Source organism: Nannospalax galili, unplaced genomic scaffold (assembly GCF_000622305.1).
Source record: "Nannospalax galili isolate Female #2095 unplaced genomic scaffold, S.galili_v1.0 scaffold389, whole genome shotgun sequence".
Taxonomy (NCBI): domain Eukaryota; kingdom Metazoa; phylum Chordata; class Mammalia; order Rodentia; family Spalacidae; genus Nannospalax; species Nannospalax galili.
The window spans coordinates 261,557-277,141 of NW_008360310.1; the positions used below are offsets into that span (position 1 = coordinate 261,557).

Consider the following 15,585-nt stretch of genomic DNA (forward strand, 5'->3'; position numbering starts at 1 on the left):
TCCCTGTAGTCCCAACAGGCCTGTAACTTGCTATGTAGACCAGACTGGCCTCAATCTCACAGATCCACCTGCCCCTATCTCTCAAATGTCAAGATTAAGAAATATTTTATTTATTATTTTTATTTTTTGTGTATGAGTATAATTGCCTGCATGTATGTAAGTGCACCCATTTTGTATAATGCCTACGGAGGTCAGAAGAGAGCATCAGATTCCCTTGGAACTGGAGTTACAGACAGTTGTTAGCTGCCATGTGGTTGCTGGGAATCGAACCTGGGTCTGCTGCAAGAGCAGTCAGTGCTCTTAACTGCTGAGCCATCTCTCTAGCCCTATTTATTTTTATTTTAAATTATGTGTCTGTTTTTTTGCAGTCTCTGGCTGAGACTGCAGGCCCAAGACTTAGCTGTCTTGCGGCTGAAGAGCTCTAAGACTGCAAGTAAGTAGGTGTGCTCTTCCAGCCCAGCTTCCTTTGCCAAGTCTGCAGCCTCCCATGGACATGAGTAAAGTCTGGGGTTCTGTGGTCACCTAGGCATGTGTAGCCAGCAAAGGTTGGGGCTCCCTAGGACAGACCTCTGCCCTCTCACCTGCTGCTGTGGCCCTGCAGGAGAGCCTGATGGGATTTTAAGAATTCAATTACAACTCACACATCTTAAACCTCACTCTTTTAAAGTAAATTCAGCCTTTTAAATATGCCATGTTTTGCTTATTCCTTCATCAGTTGATTGTCATTTGAGTTGTTTCAATTTCTTAAAGTTTTTACTGATTTTGTGGGTAGGGGTAGGAGGATATGTGTGCCACTGAGCATGTGAGGATAACTTGTGCGAGTTGGTTATCTCCTGCCATCTTGTGGGATCCAGAATTCAACTCAATTGTCAGGCTTTTACACATGTGCTTTTACCCATTGAGCTACCTCACTGACACTGTTGCCCTTTCTTTTCTTTTTTTGCTATTATGAATAATGTTTCCATGAACATTCATAAACAACGTCTTATGTGGTTATATACTCATTCTTCAGACAGATAAAGCCTAGGAGTGAAATTGCTCGGGTCAGATGATAACTATGTTTACCCTTTTGAGGAATTGCAGACTGCTTTCCAAAATGGCTGCACTGGTTTATAGAATATTCACCTGCGCAAGAGGGCTCCAATTTCTCCACATCCTCGGCAGCATCTGTTATCATCTGTCTTTTTTTCAAGGATTTATTTTGAGACTGGAGAGATGGCTCGGTGGTTAAGAGCACTGGCTGCCCTCCCAGAGGATGCAGGTTCAGTTCTAGGGACTCTTCTGCAGTGACTTAGTCTCTGCAGGCATTGTACAACAAGGATGCACTTATATACATGTAGGCAAACACTCAATTTATTTAAAAGAAATTTTTTTTTAATTTTGAAAAATGATTTTTTTTTTTTTGGTCTTTTTGAGACAGGGCCTCCCTGTAGCCCCAGCTGTCCTGGAACTCATAGTAGACCAGGCTGGCCTTGAACTCACAGAGATCCACCTGCCTTTGCCTCCCAAGTGCTGGGATTAAAGGCATGTGCCACCATGCCCAGCTAAAAGATTTATTTTTAACTATGGGCGTGCATATGGGGGGAGTATGTGCACATGAATGCAGGTGACTGCAGAGGACAGAAGGGGGCATCAGATCCCTGGAGCTGGATTATAAGGCATTGGGAGCTGAGCTCAGTACTCTGCAAGAACAGTACACACTCTGAACAGCTGAGCCATCTCTTTGGCCCCATTATCTGCCTTTTTGATTACCACCATCCTAGCAGATGTGCAGTGGTGCCTCATCAAGGTTTTGATGTTCATTTCCCTGATGACAAATGAGAACTGCAGTGAGCACCTGTTACCCAACAATTGGCCACATCTGCATCTTAAAGAGAAATATCTATTGAAATGCTTTAATAAAATCCCTTTCTTTTTAAAGATATTTTATTATTTTTATTTTATGTGTATGCATGTTGTATTAGTCACGTTTCTCTTGCTGTGATAGAAGCACTAACCAAAGCAATTTGTAGAAGGAAGAGTTTATCTGAGCTTACAGTTCCAGGGGAATTACAGTCCGTCATGGCAGGGAGGCATGGTGGCTGGAGGTGGCTGGAGCAGGGGCAGCAGAAGCTAAGCTCTCACATCATCATGCAGGCACAGGAAGCAAGAGTGCAACTGGAGATCTTGCAAGGCTTAAGAACTCTCTAAGCTCATGCCCAGTGACATCTTCCTTCAGGGTAGCCACACCTTCTAAAACCTTCCAAAACAGTGCCATCATCTGGGGACAAAATGTCCAAATACTTGGAGCCTGTGGGAGACATTTTCATTCAGACCATCACACATGTATTGCCTGCATATATGTAAGTGCACCCATGTCATGCAATGCCTGCAGAGGTCACAAGAGAGCATCAGATCCCCTGGAGTTGTAGACAGTTGTTAGCTACCATGTGGGTGCTGGGATTCAAACTCACGTCTTCAAGAACAACCAGTGTTCTTAACTGCTGATCCATCTCTCTAGCTCATAATCAAATCCCTTTCATTGTAGGAATTCTTTATGTATTTTGGTAATTAACCTGACTTTGAAAAAATTCCTCCCTTCCCCTTCCCCCATTCATTACATAGACATCAACCCCAGCTCTATAGCTAGGAATGAATTGCCACTGGTTCAAGGGGACACCTGGAAAACAGGACATCTTTCTTCTGGTGTCTGAGCAGAAAGAAACTTGGCAAGTGTGTTCCTCCTTAGTGCCTGTGAGGCCTTGGTGGCCACAACAGCCACTCTGCTGTCGAGCTTCCACCTGGCGCCAGGCGCCTGTATTGGCCCTCATCACAGCAGTCCCTTGAAATAGGGCTTATTCTCAGCATCCTCACTTTAAAGATGAGAAAACTAAGGCTCATGAATTAAGGATTTAAGAACTCAACAAATTGTGCAAGTCATTCAGTGGTTGCCACAAGGTCTCACTGAGTAATGGAGCTTCGCTTCTAACCTGTTCAAACTAAATTCCCAGCTCCATTCAAGGATACTCCCTCCCAAATAGAATTCACTTTTCAGCCTCTCAAGTTCATTTCCCCATGTCTGGGTACAAGAGGGAAGCCTGGAAGGAAGAGGAATGGGAAGGTGGCTTCACCCTGGTGGCTTTCCTCCTTGACAGTTTGCCCAGTATGCTGAGATTGTCAACTTCACCCTCCCTGATGGGACTCAGAGGAGCGGGCAAGTACTTGAGGTTTCGGGGACCAAAGCCATCGTTCAGGTAAGCTTGCCAATGAGATGTTACCTGGCACCAAGCTTCCACCTGGCACCTGGGCAATGAATGAACTCACAGTTCCCATTCTACCTTACAAGGCCTGGAAGCAGGAATGACTTGTTTCCCAGAGAACACCCTGCTCAAAGCTGAGCAGTATGACTCCTAGGGAAAACCCATTCTGTCTAGCAAGCCCCTCTGAGCAACTATATCTGGCCCACAGGTATTTGAAGGGACCTCAGGAATCGATGCCCAGAAGACCACGTGTGAATTCACAGGAGACATCTTGCGGACTCCCGTTTCAGAGGACATGCTAGGTGAGGGTGGGGTGTCAGGGTGGGTGGTCCTCTGCCCTCCTGGCCAGATGTCTCTGAGTAAGTTCTTCATTGCCTATACACATGGGTGCACATCTATGTCTTCTGAGGCCAGAGGTTGCATCTTGTCTGGTTCCCAACCCCAGTGCAGGGACTAACATATAGCAGGTGCTCAGTAAAGAAGGAGGCAGACTGTCTGCCAGGTACAGCAGGAATCCACCTACCTGGGGCTAGGCTGAAAGGCACTGCTAAGCCCTGCCTTACCTAGCCTGATTCTCTTTCCCTTTCCACCCTGGAATCCCCCTGACTAGACCCATCAACTTGAACCCAGGGCAATGGACAGGGTAACCCCCAGTAGCCTCGCCTGTAAAGACCTTCAGGAGAGGAAGGAAGACCTCCCCAAGAGACATCAATCCGGGATGCAATTGGGGATGGCTGGAGGTTGAGGAGGCAGGGAGTAGGAGATTATGGAATGCTGGGGGTGGGGTGGGGATGTGGAGCTGGGAGCTCTGAGCACCTTCTTGCTCTCAGGTCGGGTTTTCAACGGCTCTGGCAAACCCATCGATAAAGGGCCAGTGGTCATGGCAGAGGACTTTCTGGACATCAATGGTGAGAATGCCAAGGCTCTTGGGTGGCTTTGAGGACATAGTTCCAGCACTTTTCCATTCCAGTCATTATTTCTGCCACCAGCTCTTTGAAGTCCTGCCTAGGCCCTGAGCAGAGTAGCCCAGCAATGCTGGACCCAAGATTCCTTAGACAGACAGATCAGCAAAGGCCCCTCTGTCTTCAGATCTGCCATGAACCCCAACACTGCCCTCAGCACAGTATCTCCTACCATCCCTTTGTGGCCTCCAGTTTCTCATGCTCTGTCCTGAAAGCTGGGCTGAGAGGGTCAGAGCAGCAGACAGAGGCCCTCTCAGGCTCTCAGCAATTCTTCAGGACACTTTTCTGACTCTCCCAACTGCTCTTCAGGGTTCTGAGGGAGCAATGGAGGCCTGCAGAAACCCCTGGCTTAAGGCCGCATGGCAAGCTAGAAGCAGAGGACAGAGGATACATTGCTCACACACTAGATCTCTGAGCCACCCACAGGTCCTCCAAACCCCACACAGGTGCCTGGGTGCCTGTGTCTGTCATGCCCAAGAGGTCCTGGACCTGACTTTCTACCACCTGCTTCCAGGTGAAAGGACATTTCATATTTATAAACTTTTAAATTACATTCATTTATCTGTGTGTGTATGCATGCCATGGTGAGTATTTGGAGGTCAGAGGACAACTTTTGAGACTAAGTTCTTTCCTTCTATTATTTGGGTCCTGGGAATCAAACTCCAGTCATCAGGCTTTACAGCAAGTCCCTTTATCCACTGAGTCATCCCACTGGCCCACAAATTTCATTTTAAAATTGCATCTCAGATACGCAAAAACCATAGGTGCCTGGGGGCACTGCATGAACACTTAGAGCAGGGTTCCACTGTCACAGAAAGGGCTATGGAACACGCTACTTGGCAGAGGGGATGGCAGGGTGGGGGCAGGAATGGCTGGAGCCTAAGCCTGCCTCCATGGTCACCCCTCCCAGGTCAGCCCATCAACCCCCATGACCGCATCTACCCTGAAGAGATGATCCAGACAGGTATCTCCCCCATCGACGTCATGAACAGCATTGCCCGTGGCCAGAAGATCCCCATCTTCTCAGCAGCTGGGCTTCCCCACAATGAGGTAAAGGATGCATGACCAAAGAGCTGTCCTGGTAGCCCAGGACAGAGCACTCATGCCAAGCAGGAAGTAGAGTCATCAGTATCCACCATGCCATGTGTCCCCTGGCAGTTGAGGAACAGGGCTGCATGAAACCCATCTGTGTCTTGTTGTTGCCACTGGGAAGGACTTCAAGCTGCCCCTAGTGAATGGAGCCCTTGCTGGCTCCAGAAATCCCAATTAGACCCCAGTGTGGAAGCCCTGCTCATCTGAGCTTCAGCCTGTCCCAGCCAGTCCTTGTAATAGTGTTGTTCACCTGACCACTACCACCAGGTCCCTCAGAGGGGCTGGTGTGAAAATCTTTCTAGGCATTCCTCCCCCCCGCACTCCTGATTATACCAGTTCTCCCTCAAATGTCTCCCTCCCCAACATATCTTGGTTCAGTATAGGTGTCTTGTAGTCACACATACTTTAGACCCTCATGGCCCTGGCAGGCTCTGAGAAGTCCAACTGCCCTAAGCTAAGCTACCCAAACCCACTCCAAGACTACTGGTCTTTGGGACTCTGCCCTGCTCTTTGTGACAGGCTCCTTCAGCCCCTTGGTAGCCACACAACAGACCATACCCACCCCAAGAAAGACTGTAGAATCCAGGGTAGCTCCTCAGTCCTCTGGCCTTGGACTACCCCCACCCCCACCAAAGGTCTTGGCAGAAGATGAACTAACCGTTCATCTTCCTCAGTGGTGCCCAGCAGGGCAGGTATGGGGCTCTGGTCCTCATAGCCTCCCTCCTGACCCTTCCTGTCTCAGATTGCTGCCCAGATCTGCCGCCAGGCTGGGCTGGTGAAGAAATCCAAGGCCGTGATGGATTACCACGAGGACAACTTTGCTATTGTTTTTGCAGCCATGGGGGTAAGGAAAACTGGTGGCAAGTTCTGGAAGCTATGAGAAGCAACCTCTGCCTGGCTTGGCTCCTAGCACAACATGATCTGATGGTAGAGGCTCAGTCCTGTGTCTTGAGAAGTCATCAGAATCCAGACCAGTCTTGTGGCAGAGACCAGAGCATGACAAAAAGGGTGGGGATGGGCTCAGGAGCAATGTCAAGGTGTTCCTTGAGATAACCCAAGGCCACAGCACTATAGGATGGATAGAAATTGGCCTGGAAGATCTCAGGGGACCTGCAGAAATAGTACAACTTCTTGAAGGGCATACTAGGAGTCTTTAGAGGCTCAAGGAGAAGACAAGGGTGGGGAGAGTTGAGCAGGGCAGCAGCTGACCAAGGGAGGGACAGGCAGGAAGAGCTGAAGAAGGCTGAGTTCTCTGGGTGACCTAATGAGGTCTCCTTGAGCCCCAGGGCCACCCAGATGACTGAACCCAGCATCTGTTAGCCTGGTCAGTTCCCAAGCTTTGCTGAGGTAAGCTAGGAGGAACCAGGTTCTACTCTTGGCCCAAGGTCCCTGCCTGTAGCCCTCCCTGCTGCATGTCTAGGTGAACATGGAGACAGCCAGGTTCTTCAAGTCTGACTTCGAGCAGAATGGAACCATGGGGAATGTCTGCCTCTTCCTGAACTTGGCCAATGACCCGACGTGAGTCCTTCCTATGCTCAGACTGCCCTTGGAGGGGGGTGCCCCTTTCCTAGACCCCAGGGTACTAAGGTTCAGGACATCCCAGAACTACATGAATGGGCCACAGCTGGGAGAACAACTCCTGGCTGTGCAGAAGGAGAAACTGAGTCCTGGGGCATATCGAGAGATGCAGGGAGCCAGACTGGGACCCCACCTGCCACCTGTAGCCCCTCTGCTTTCCCAGCACCTAGTCAGGCTGACCTCATCCCTGGATCACCTCCAAAATGTTATCACTGAAGAGACTACTGTCCTGGACATATATTCAGGAAAACTTCTATTTTGAAACTTCAGAAGATGGGATTTAATCCAGGGTTCACATGAATGAAATAAAACTTCTAATAATTAAGGGAACCCCAAAACTAAGTAACAGAATTCTGGAAGCTGAGATGACATGACTAAGGGAAGACCCACAGGCTCAGAATTCTGGGACTGAGAGTAGCCAAAGCCAAAGAGGGATGCTCAGGAGAGCCTGAAGTAGGACTGAGGCGTTTTCTGTCCACCTTGGACAATGAACAAGGGGACATCAGCATTGCTGGAGAGTGTCACGCCTGGAAACCAATTCTTTGACTGGAGGGCCCAGGCAGGGGCTCATCTTATCTATTCCCCTGCCGCCATGCATAAACCATCTTCCCAGCTGACCCTGCACTCAGCCCCCGGGCTTTGTGGGACCTAACCCTTGGCCTCTAGCCCCTCTGAACACCACCATGCCTGGCCTCCAGCATTGAGCGGATCATCACTCCACGCCTGGCACTGACCACAGCAGAGTTCCTTGCCTACCAGTGTGAGAAGCATGTGCTGGTCATACTGACTGACATGAGCTCCTATGCAGAGGCCTTGCGGGAGGTGAGCTGGCTGACAAATAGATTCATACCACCCTTACCCTGTCTCTCCCCTGGGCTCACATTCCAAGGGGTTACCCTGTAAAGAAGAGAACTGACCCATCTGGGTCTGCCCCTCAGTGAGTCTCAGCCTGGCCATTCCTTGCCTGTCCCGAGTCCAACACACCCCCTTCCTGAGTCCAGCCTCTCACCTCCTGTCATACCACTGGTTATTACAGGTCTCAGCTGCCAGAGAGGAAGTGCCAGGGCGCCGTGGTTTCCCTGGATACATGTACACAGACTTGGCCACCATCTATGAGCGAGCAGGGCGTGTGGAGGGCCGAAGTGGCTCCATCACGCAGATCCCCATCCTCACCATGCCCAATGACGGTAGCCTCCAGCAGCCTCTAGCAGCCTCTGCCCTCCAGAGCCAGTCTTCCTTTCCCACTTGCCACCCCATCACCCCCATGATAAATACAGATTTATGAGCCCCTAAGTGGGTGAGGACCCCCACCCACCCACACCCACACACTGAGGCTAGGGCATTTTCTTGCAGACATTACTCACCCTATCCCAGATCTGACTGGCTTCATCACAGAGGGGCAGATCTATGTAGACAGACAACTGCACAACCGGCAGGTACTGCTCCCTCCCTGTGCCTGCTTCCTTTCTCCCCATATCTGTCCTTTGCTCCCAAGACACTGAAGAACAAGTGTGTGTCACCCATGTGTATGAACAGGGAGGGGCCAGCCCAAGGTCACTCCAAACAGGAGATACACACTGGAAAGCCTGTGCTTCACAGCCTGGCTAACAGCTAGCCCAGCTGGCTGTGGGACCTTGAGAAAAAGATCCCAACTCTGCGAGTCCAAGTTTCTTCTATGAGCTGATAATATATATCAGAACAATGTAATGAGGATAAATTAATTAGCATAAATTAGCATATAGAAAGCATTTGGAAAACGCTAAATTCACACCATTTCTCTTCCCATTCTAGTTATTTGCGTTGGTGAGCACGAAATACGGGTAACAGGGCTAGAGATGTAGCTTAGTTGGTATAGAGCCTGCCTAGCATGCGCAAAGCCAGCATTGTATAAACCAGGCATGGTGATCTATGCCTGAAATCCTAGCAATAGGGAGGTAGCAGCGGGAGGATCAGAAGTTCAAGGCATCCTCAGTTACAGCAAAAGTTTAAAGCCAGATAGCCTGAGCTACTTGATAACCTGTCTCAAAACAAATCTCTCTCTCTCTCTCTCTCTCTCTCTCTCTCTCTCTCTCTCTCTCTCTCTCTCTCTCTCTCTCTCTCTCTCTCTCTCTCTCTCTCTCTCTCTCTCTCTCTCTCTCTCTCTCTCTCTCTCTCTCTCTCTCTCTCACACACACACACACACACACACACACCCCGGGGGGGTATTAAGCTTCAGTTTCTTGTCCAAACAAAAAAATATTTTGAAATATTGAGTGTTTCATTATTAAATGTCACCTCATGTCCCTCAGCTCCAGCTTCCTTCATGGGGCCACTTGTGTAGATCCCTGAGCACCCAAGGTCTAGAGTCTGTGGGGAATAAAGGAGGTGGGTATGGTCACTCCTCTGTAGGATGAGCAGGTGAGCCTGGCCACTCCCTTCTGTCCCCCAGGTCTACCCCCCCATCAATGTACTCCCTTCCCTGTCGCGGCTTATGAAGTCGGCAATCGGTGAGGGTATGACCAGAAAGGACCACGGAGATGTCTCCAACCAGTTGGTAAGAAGCGGGGCAGAGGGGGGCGAATAACCTGGGTTTAGAAGGAAGTCTGAGCCCCACCTGGGCCGGCAAAACTACCCCCGGCAAAACTACCCCCGCCCCAACCAAGGGGTCCCCAGCCTGCAGGGGCTGGGGTGGTGAGCCGGCACTGCCCTCCCGCAGTATGCCTGCTACGCCATCGGGAAGGACGTGCAGGCCATGAAGGCAGTGGTCGGGGAGGAGGCGCTCACCTCCGAGGATCTGCTGTACCTGGAGTTCCTGCAGAAGTTCGAGAAGAATTTCATCACCCAGGGTGAGGTGCTGGGGAGCGAGGCTGGGACCGCCAGGCCCTCCCCGATCCAGACGCGGGGCCCTCACTTTCCTGTGCTGTCCTCAGGCCCCTATGAGAACCGCTCTGTGTTCGAGTCCCTGGACCTGGGCTGGAAACTGCTGCGCATCTTCCCCAAGGAGATGCTGAAGCGCATCCCTCAGAGCGTGACCGACGAGTTCTACTCCCGCGAGGGGGCGCCGTCGGACACCGTGTCGGACACTGCGCTCTAGGGCAGATGGATGTCCAGCCCCTCCTGTCGCCCTACTCTGACAGGAGCATCTTATTTTAGGGGGTGGGGAGCTTTCATTTTTTGAAGGGGGTGCTGGGGAGGGAAGCAAGGGTCTTCAGCATATTAAGCAGGCACTCCACTACTGAATTCCACCCCAGCCCTGTATTTTTATTTTAAAGGTTCCAACTCCAAAGAAATAACTGAGAGGGGGGGAAACGCAACTGAATTTATTAATTTATTTCCAGTAAAAACAAGATTGACAAGTTTACCAGTTGTTGACAGGGCAGGTGCTGGACACATGGGGTTTGTTAAAATATTAAAAGAAGAAATTGGCCTAATTAGTTCCTTAGCAGTTGACAATAGAATTCTCTCAGGGACTTATTCAGAGTTGTTAAGCTGAGAGCAAGGGCTGGTGTGGCTCAGTTAATGGAGTGCTTGCACTAGCAGGCAGGAAGCCCTGGATCTGATCCAGCACCACATAACCCAGGGGTGGTGGCTCAAACCTGTAATTCCAGCACTTGTGAGGTGAACACAGGAGGATCATTATCAACTACATAGAGTTTAAGACCAGCCTGGGCTACATGTCTCAAAAATAAAATGACAATAGGGCTATAGCCCAGCGGTACAGTGCTTCCCTAGTATACATAAATATGGAACTTGAGCTCAGGGGTAATGGGAAGAGGGACAGCCATGGCCACAAACTTTCATCAACTCTGCCTGGGAGATGCTGGGGCAGAATCTGGTTTGCTGCACACAGAAAGGAGAAATCTCAGAAACATACGATGTGAGAAGGAGGGGGTGCAGAAGACTGAGAAAGGAGCCCTAGTTAAAAAGTGAGTGAAGGGTCAGGAGATGGGTCAGTAGATAAAGGTACCTGCTACCAAGCCTAACCAATCCCCCGAGTTCCATCCCCAGAACCCATATGGTGGAAGAAGAGTGCTAATTCCCTATAAATTGTCCACTATCCACCACACACTGGGAACCCCACACACAAACAAGCAAACAAACAAATATAAATAATAAATAAATAAATAAAACTCAGGTGAAGAGTTTTCTGGATCCTAGGATGTCTGGTGCTCTTTGAAGGAATCATGAATGCTTCTTAAAGGACAAGGGTGCTGGGCTTTCATGACTCAGCAGTGAAAGGCACTTACCCCAAAGACTGATGATCTGAGTTTGATCCTTGGAACCCACGTGGTGGAAGGAGAGAACTGACTTGTGCCAACACACACACACACACACACACACACACACACACACACCACACACCACACATGCACCAACAATGTAATAAAGGAGGAGAAGGGTGGTTATGAAGAGTGGTGCTTCAGCAAAGAGATGAGTTTCATTTCTAGGCACTGAAAAAGACCTTAAAAATAAAAGTCCATCCTGAGACACTTCACTGCCATCTTAAGGATAGCTTTGGTGGTCCAAAGGACATAAAGTTGTTACTAATTTGAGAGACATAATTCACATACCACATGATCCATTTATAATCACGATTTAATAGTCTTTCACATATCACAGCCACAATCAATTTTAGAACATTTTTGTTAGCCCCAAAAGAAACAATGTATTGCTAGCCACAACCCACCCTCCTTTCCCCATTCTCCCATACCCAAGCCTGAGAAGCACTGGTCTGTTTCTGCCCCTAGGAATTTGCCTCATCTGGGGACCTCATATAAATGGAATTTTACAATAGTGGTCTTCTGGGCCTGGCTTCTTTCACTTAGTATTTTCAAGGTTCGGTCACAGTGAAACATATCAGTGCTTCATTTCTTTTTATTACCAAATAATAATCCACAGTGTGAATATACCACTTTTTACCCATTGGTTTATGGATGTGGGAATTGTTTCTTTTGTTTTTAGTTTTTTTTCTTCTATAGATATTGCTGCTATGAACATTCATGTACAAGTCTTATGTGGATTGAACATGTATGCTCATCTCTTGGCGGAAATTGCTGGTCCTGGTGGTAATTTAACTTTTTGAGGAACTGGCAGACTACTTCCAAAACAGTGACACCATTTTACATTCCTATTAGTAAACTGTAAGGGCTCCAGGTCCCCCGCATCATCAGCAGTCCTTGTTAATATCTTTTATTGCAGAGTAGTAGTGAGTGCTAAATGGTGACTCATTGTGGTACTTAGCTGACCCTAAGCTTCGAGGATTCTCCTGTCTCTGCCTACTATCTTTCAATGGGAGTACTGGGATTACAGATGTGCTGGGATACCGATTACTGTCAGGCTTTATATGAGTTCTGAGGGCCCAAACTCAGGTTCTCACACTTGTGTAGCAAATGCTTTACTCACTGAGTCATCGCTCCAGTCCCATAGTTTGCTGATTCTTTCCTCTACAAGTGCACATTTGCCAGTGATCCCCTGCACAATTTTTCATTGTAATTTTCAATTCCAGAATGTTCACTTGGTCCTCTTTAAATAATGCCTCTGTATTAACATACTGTGTTCAATGAGACTTTCTTCTTACCTTTCACGTCTTAATTTCCTTTAGCTCAGTGAACACACTTCCAAGGACAGCTTTGAAACCCTAGTCTGTCAAGTTTGGTATCTGGGCCACTTCTTGCACAGTTGTGTTGACCAACTTTTTATTTCTCATTTTTGAGTTATGGTTTCCTGTTTCTTTGTGCATCTCACACTTTTTTTTAACCGAAAACTGGATATTTCAAGTAATGTATTTTAGCAACTCTAGATTCTGATTTGCCAGTCCTCTCTCTGGGACTTTGTCTTGTTTCTGTGTTCGGTAATTAGGATGGGCTATGTTAGTGATGTCTTTCCCCTCCTCCTTTGATGTAAATGCTTCAGGAAGAGGCCTTCGTGTACACAGCCACTCTGGGAAGGTGGGGGTTTAAGTAGGAGCCTAGTTGACTATCTCTACCTGATGTCTGTGTTAAACTCTCTGCCTCTGGTCATGTAACACCCAGCTTTTAACCTCCACTGATTTCCAGCCTCTTGCTCCATTTTTTCATGATGTCTCAGGGGAATAAACTGCAGATATCATTTTCAAAGCTGTCTTTGATGTCCTGAACTATGTGAGCTCTTCTAAGCTATCTCTCCTAGGTTCCCTCTGGTAAACCAGTTTGCCAATTACCTTCTTTTTATTGCTTACCACCCAGATCTCCAGTGTTTTTGGTACACAGTTAGGCTTGAATGTATCCACACTTAGAAATCAGAGTTTCCTTTGGTGGAGATCTCTGGAACTCTCAATCCCACAGACTGACTGGGCATGACCCCCAACCTTTTGTTGTGTGTGAGAGAGATCACTTCTTTCAGTGACACCCTGCTTTTTTAGCAGGTTCTGGGCAGAGGCAGTAGCTTCTAGTCCCCCTAATTTAATTTTCCCAAGATGGGACCTCTGCCCTGGGCCCAGAGTGACCAGTGACCAGAAGCCATGACTCTCCACCTATCTTGCTTTTGGACCTCTACCCTGGACCCAAAGTGACCAGAAGCCAGGACTTTTCCCCTGGCATGCCTTGGGAGGAATAGCTGTCCTACCCTTGAGGGTTGGGTGGAGAGAGGGACCTCAGCTTTTCCACTGCGCTCCCCAGTCTGTGACATGGAGCTTGCAAGGGGAAGGAGGGAGAAGAGTACAATGGTGTCTTGCTTTTCCCAGTAAAATGCCGTATCACTTTGGAGTCCAGGAGAGTGGAAGCCCCACTTCTTGGCCACGCTCACCCTTTTGGAGCTCCTGCCTTTGCTCTGATATGGGGTGGGAATGGGCCATGGCTCAGATGTCACAGACTCCTGCTGTCCTGAGGTTTAGATTTTTGTGACTATTGCCTCATTTTTATATGCCTTAAGATAGAGCCCTTTTTGTTTTCCATTTGCTTGTTTTTGTTTTTCACTATGTATCACTGGATGACTTGGAACTCACTATGTAGATCACACTGGCCTCTAAGTTGCTGGGATCTTCTTTCCTCTGCCTCCCCAATGCTGGGACTGGAGGTGGGCACTGTCATGACTGGCTCATCCACTGGTTTTCAAAATAACTTCTATTAGGGTTGTTTCTGAGGATTGTAACTGCAGAGCTTTTGTGTTTCTATTTCAGAAGTAGAGATCTGATACAATACATCTCAGGGGTTCAGAGCACATCAGAATTTACATCAGATATCATCTTCGTCACTCTCCATCCCAGTTTTTGAGACAAACTGTCACTGAATCTGGCCCTTGCCAATTTGGCTAGGTCAGCAAGTCTCAGGGATCCTCCTGTCTCCACCTCCTCAGTGCCAGGATTGAAGGCTACCATGCCTCACTTTATACATGGGCTCTGAGGTTCTGAACTTAAGTCCTTGTGATTATGTGGCAAGCACTTAATCAACTGAGCCATCTCCCCAGACCCCAGCATTTCATTCTGGTGCTTTCTGGGATCATTTGGACTGTCTTGATACCCAGGCTAGTCCAATTAAGTAGCCTTCTGAATCTGCCAGCCTCATGGAAACTGCTTATCTGGAGACACCAGTAAAACAGAGAAGACGTCTGCCCAGCAAGCCTTTGCCCATTCTTGGGAACGGCTCTGGGGAAGAACCTGTTCAAAGTGGGCAAATAATGAAATGCTGGGTAAGGCAGATAGGGGAAACTTGCTTTCTGGAACATGGCCCCTCTCCAGTGGTCCAGCCCTGGTCAGACCTCCCTTCAAGGTTGCAAACATCCCAGATACCTGTCTTCCTCCAGATCTGGTCTCAAGAGGCAGATAGTCCCTCTCCCACCTGTTAGAACCTGCCTGTCAAGGTTTTTCTCTTTTCCCAAATAGGATGCCCACCCCAAAGAGGCAGCATTAGCTCCCTTGGCACCCAGAGTGCTGACCTGGAAGCCCTGTTGCATACCTATTACCATCACAGCCAGAATTCAGACCCCATGAGAGCACCCCTACTGCTGGCACCATTCACTTTCCGCCCCTGCCCTACTACCATCCTCCAATGAGCACATGCCAGGTCACATAGAGAAAGTAAAGATCAGCCCCCATCCCTAGTCTCATCAGGTATGCTCCCCACCAAACAAGCATATTTCCTCAGTCTCACTTACTTGCTCCTATCCCCAACAGTGAAGATATGAGTCTCAATGTCCCCTGGGATGTTACAGTGCCCCAGCCCACAGCTTCTTTCAGGGGTCATCAGACACTGGTCCCAATAATTTTACCAGATGGAGGATTTAACCCTGAGAGCCTTTTATTAGCTAGGCCTCTACTGAAAGTGACAGAAACCCAATCCAAACCATCTTAAGCTTCAGAAGGACCCTAGAGGGCTGAAGGATTATGGGGAGATGCTGGCAACCTCATGTCTTTAGGGTCTGTGAGCACTGCCTCCTCACCCAGCCACCATCTGCCTTGTTTTGAGCCATAAAAGTAATTTCTAGGAGCCGCACCCTTCCCTCCTAGTGGAATTCCCATCTTTCTCAGGTATTTTTTGCTGTCTTCCCTTCCTCTGGCCCAATGTCTATTGTTCTATCAGGCCATCTGCCTAGCTGCATGGCTCTGGCCAAAGGATATACAATGAGGGGTGTACAATGAGAGGCATTCTCCCTTACGAGGCCTCTGCCCAGCTCCCCTATCCTCCCACCCCACTCTGGTGACCCTCCTTCTTCAGGAAGACTCTTGCTCAGAAAGAAGACAAGGGCAGGAATAACTTACA

At 48.6% G+C, this 15,585-nt stretch overlaps 1 protein-coding gene across 2 annotated transcripts in view; it reads left to right on the forward strand.

Moving 5' to 3' along the window:
• Positions 1-10,941, forward strand: part of Atp6v1b1 (ATPase H+ transporting V1 subunit B1) — a 40,998-nt gene extending 30,057 nt beyond the window's left edge. The window contains exons 3-14 of one of the 2 annotated variants that reach the window (XM_008824696.3): positions 3,135-3,233; positions 3,448-3,541; positions 4,070-4,147; positions 5,112-5,251; positions 6,036-6,137; positions 6,714-6,811; positions 7,570-7,693; positions 7,908-8,058; positions 8,225-8,307; positions 9,300-9,404; positions 9,567-9,696; positions 9,781-10,941. In XM_008824696.3, the coding sequence (XP_008822918.1) occupies positions 3,135-3,233; positions 3,448-3,541; positions 4,070-4,147; positions 5,112-5,251; positions 6,036-6,137; positions 6,714-6,811; positions 7,570-7,693; positions 7,908-8,058; positions 8,225-8,307; positions 9,300-9,404; positions 9,567-9,696; positions 9,781-9,944 (1,368 nt within the window). In that variant the 3' untranslated portion in view covers positions 9,945-10,941. Of the gene's footprint in view, positions 1-3,134; positions 3,234-3,447; positions 3,542-4,069; positions 4,148-5,111; positions 5,252-6,035; positions 6,138-6,713; positions 6,812-7,569; positions 7,694-7,907; positions 8,059-8,224; positions 8,308-9,299; positions 9,405-9,566 lie in introns of both variants that reach the window. The other variant, XM_008824695.3, reaches the window with a different exon arrangement.
• Positions 10,942-15,585: the final 4,644 nt, after the last annotated feature.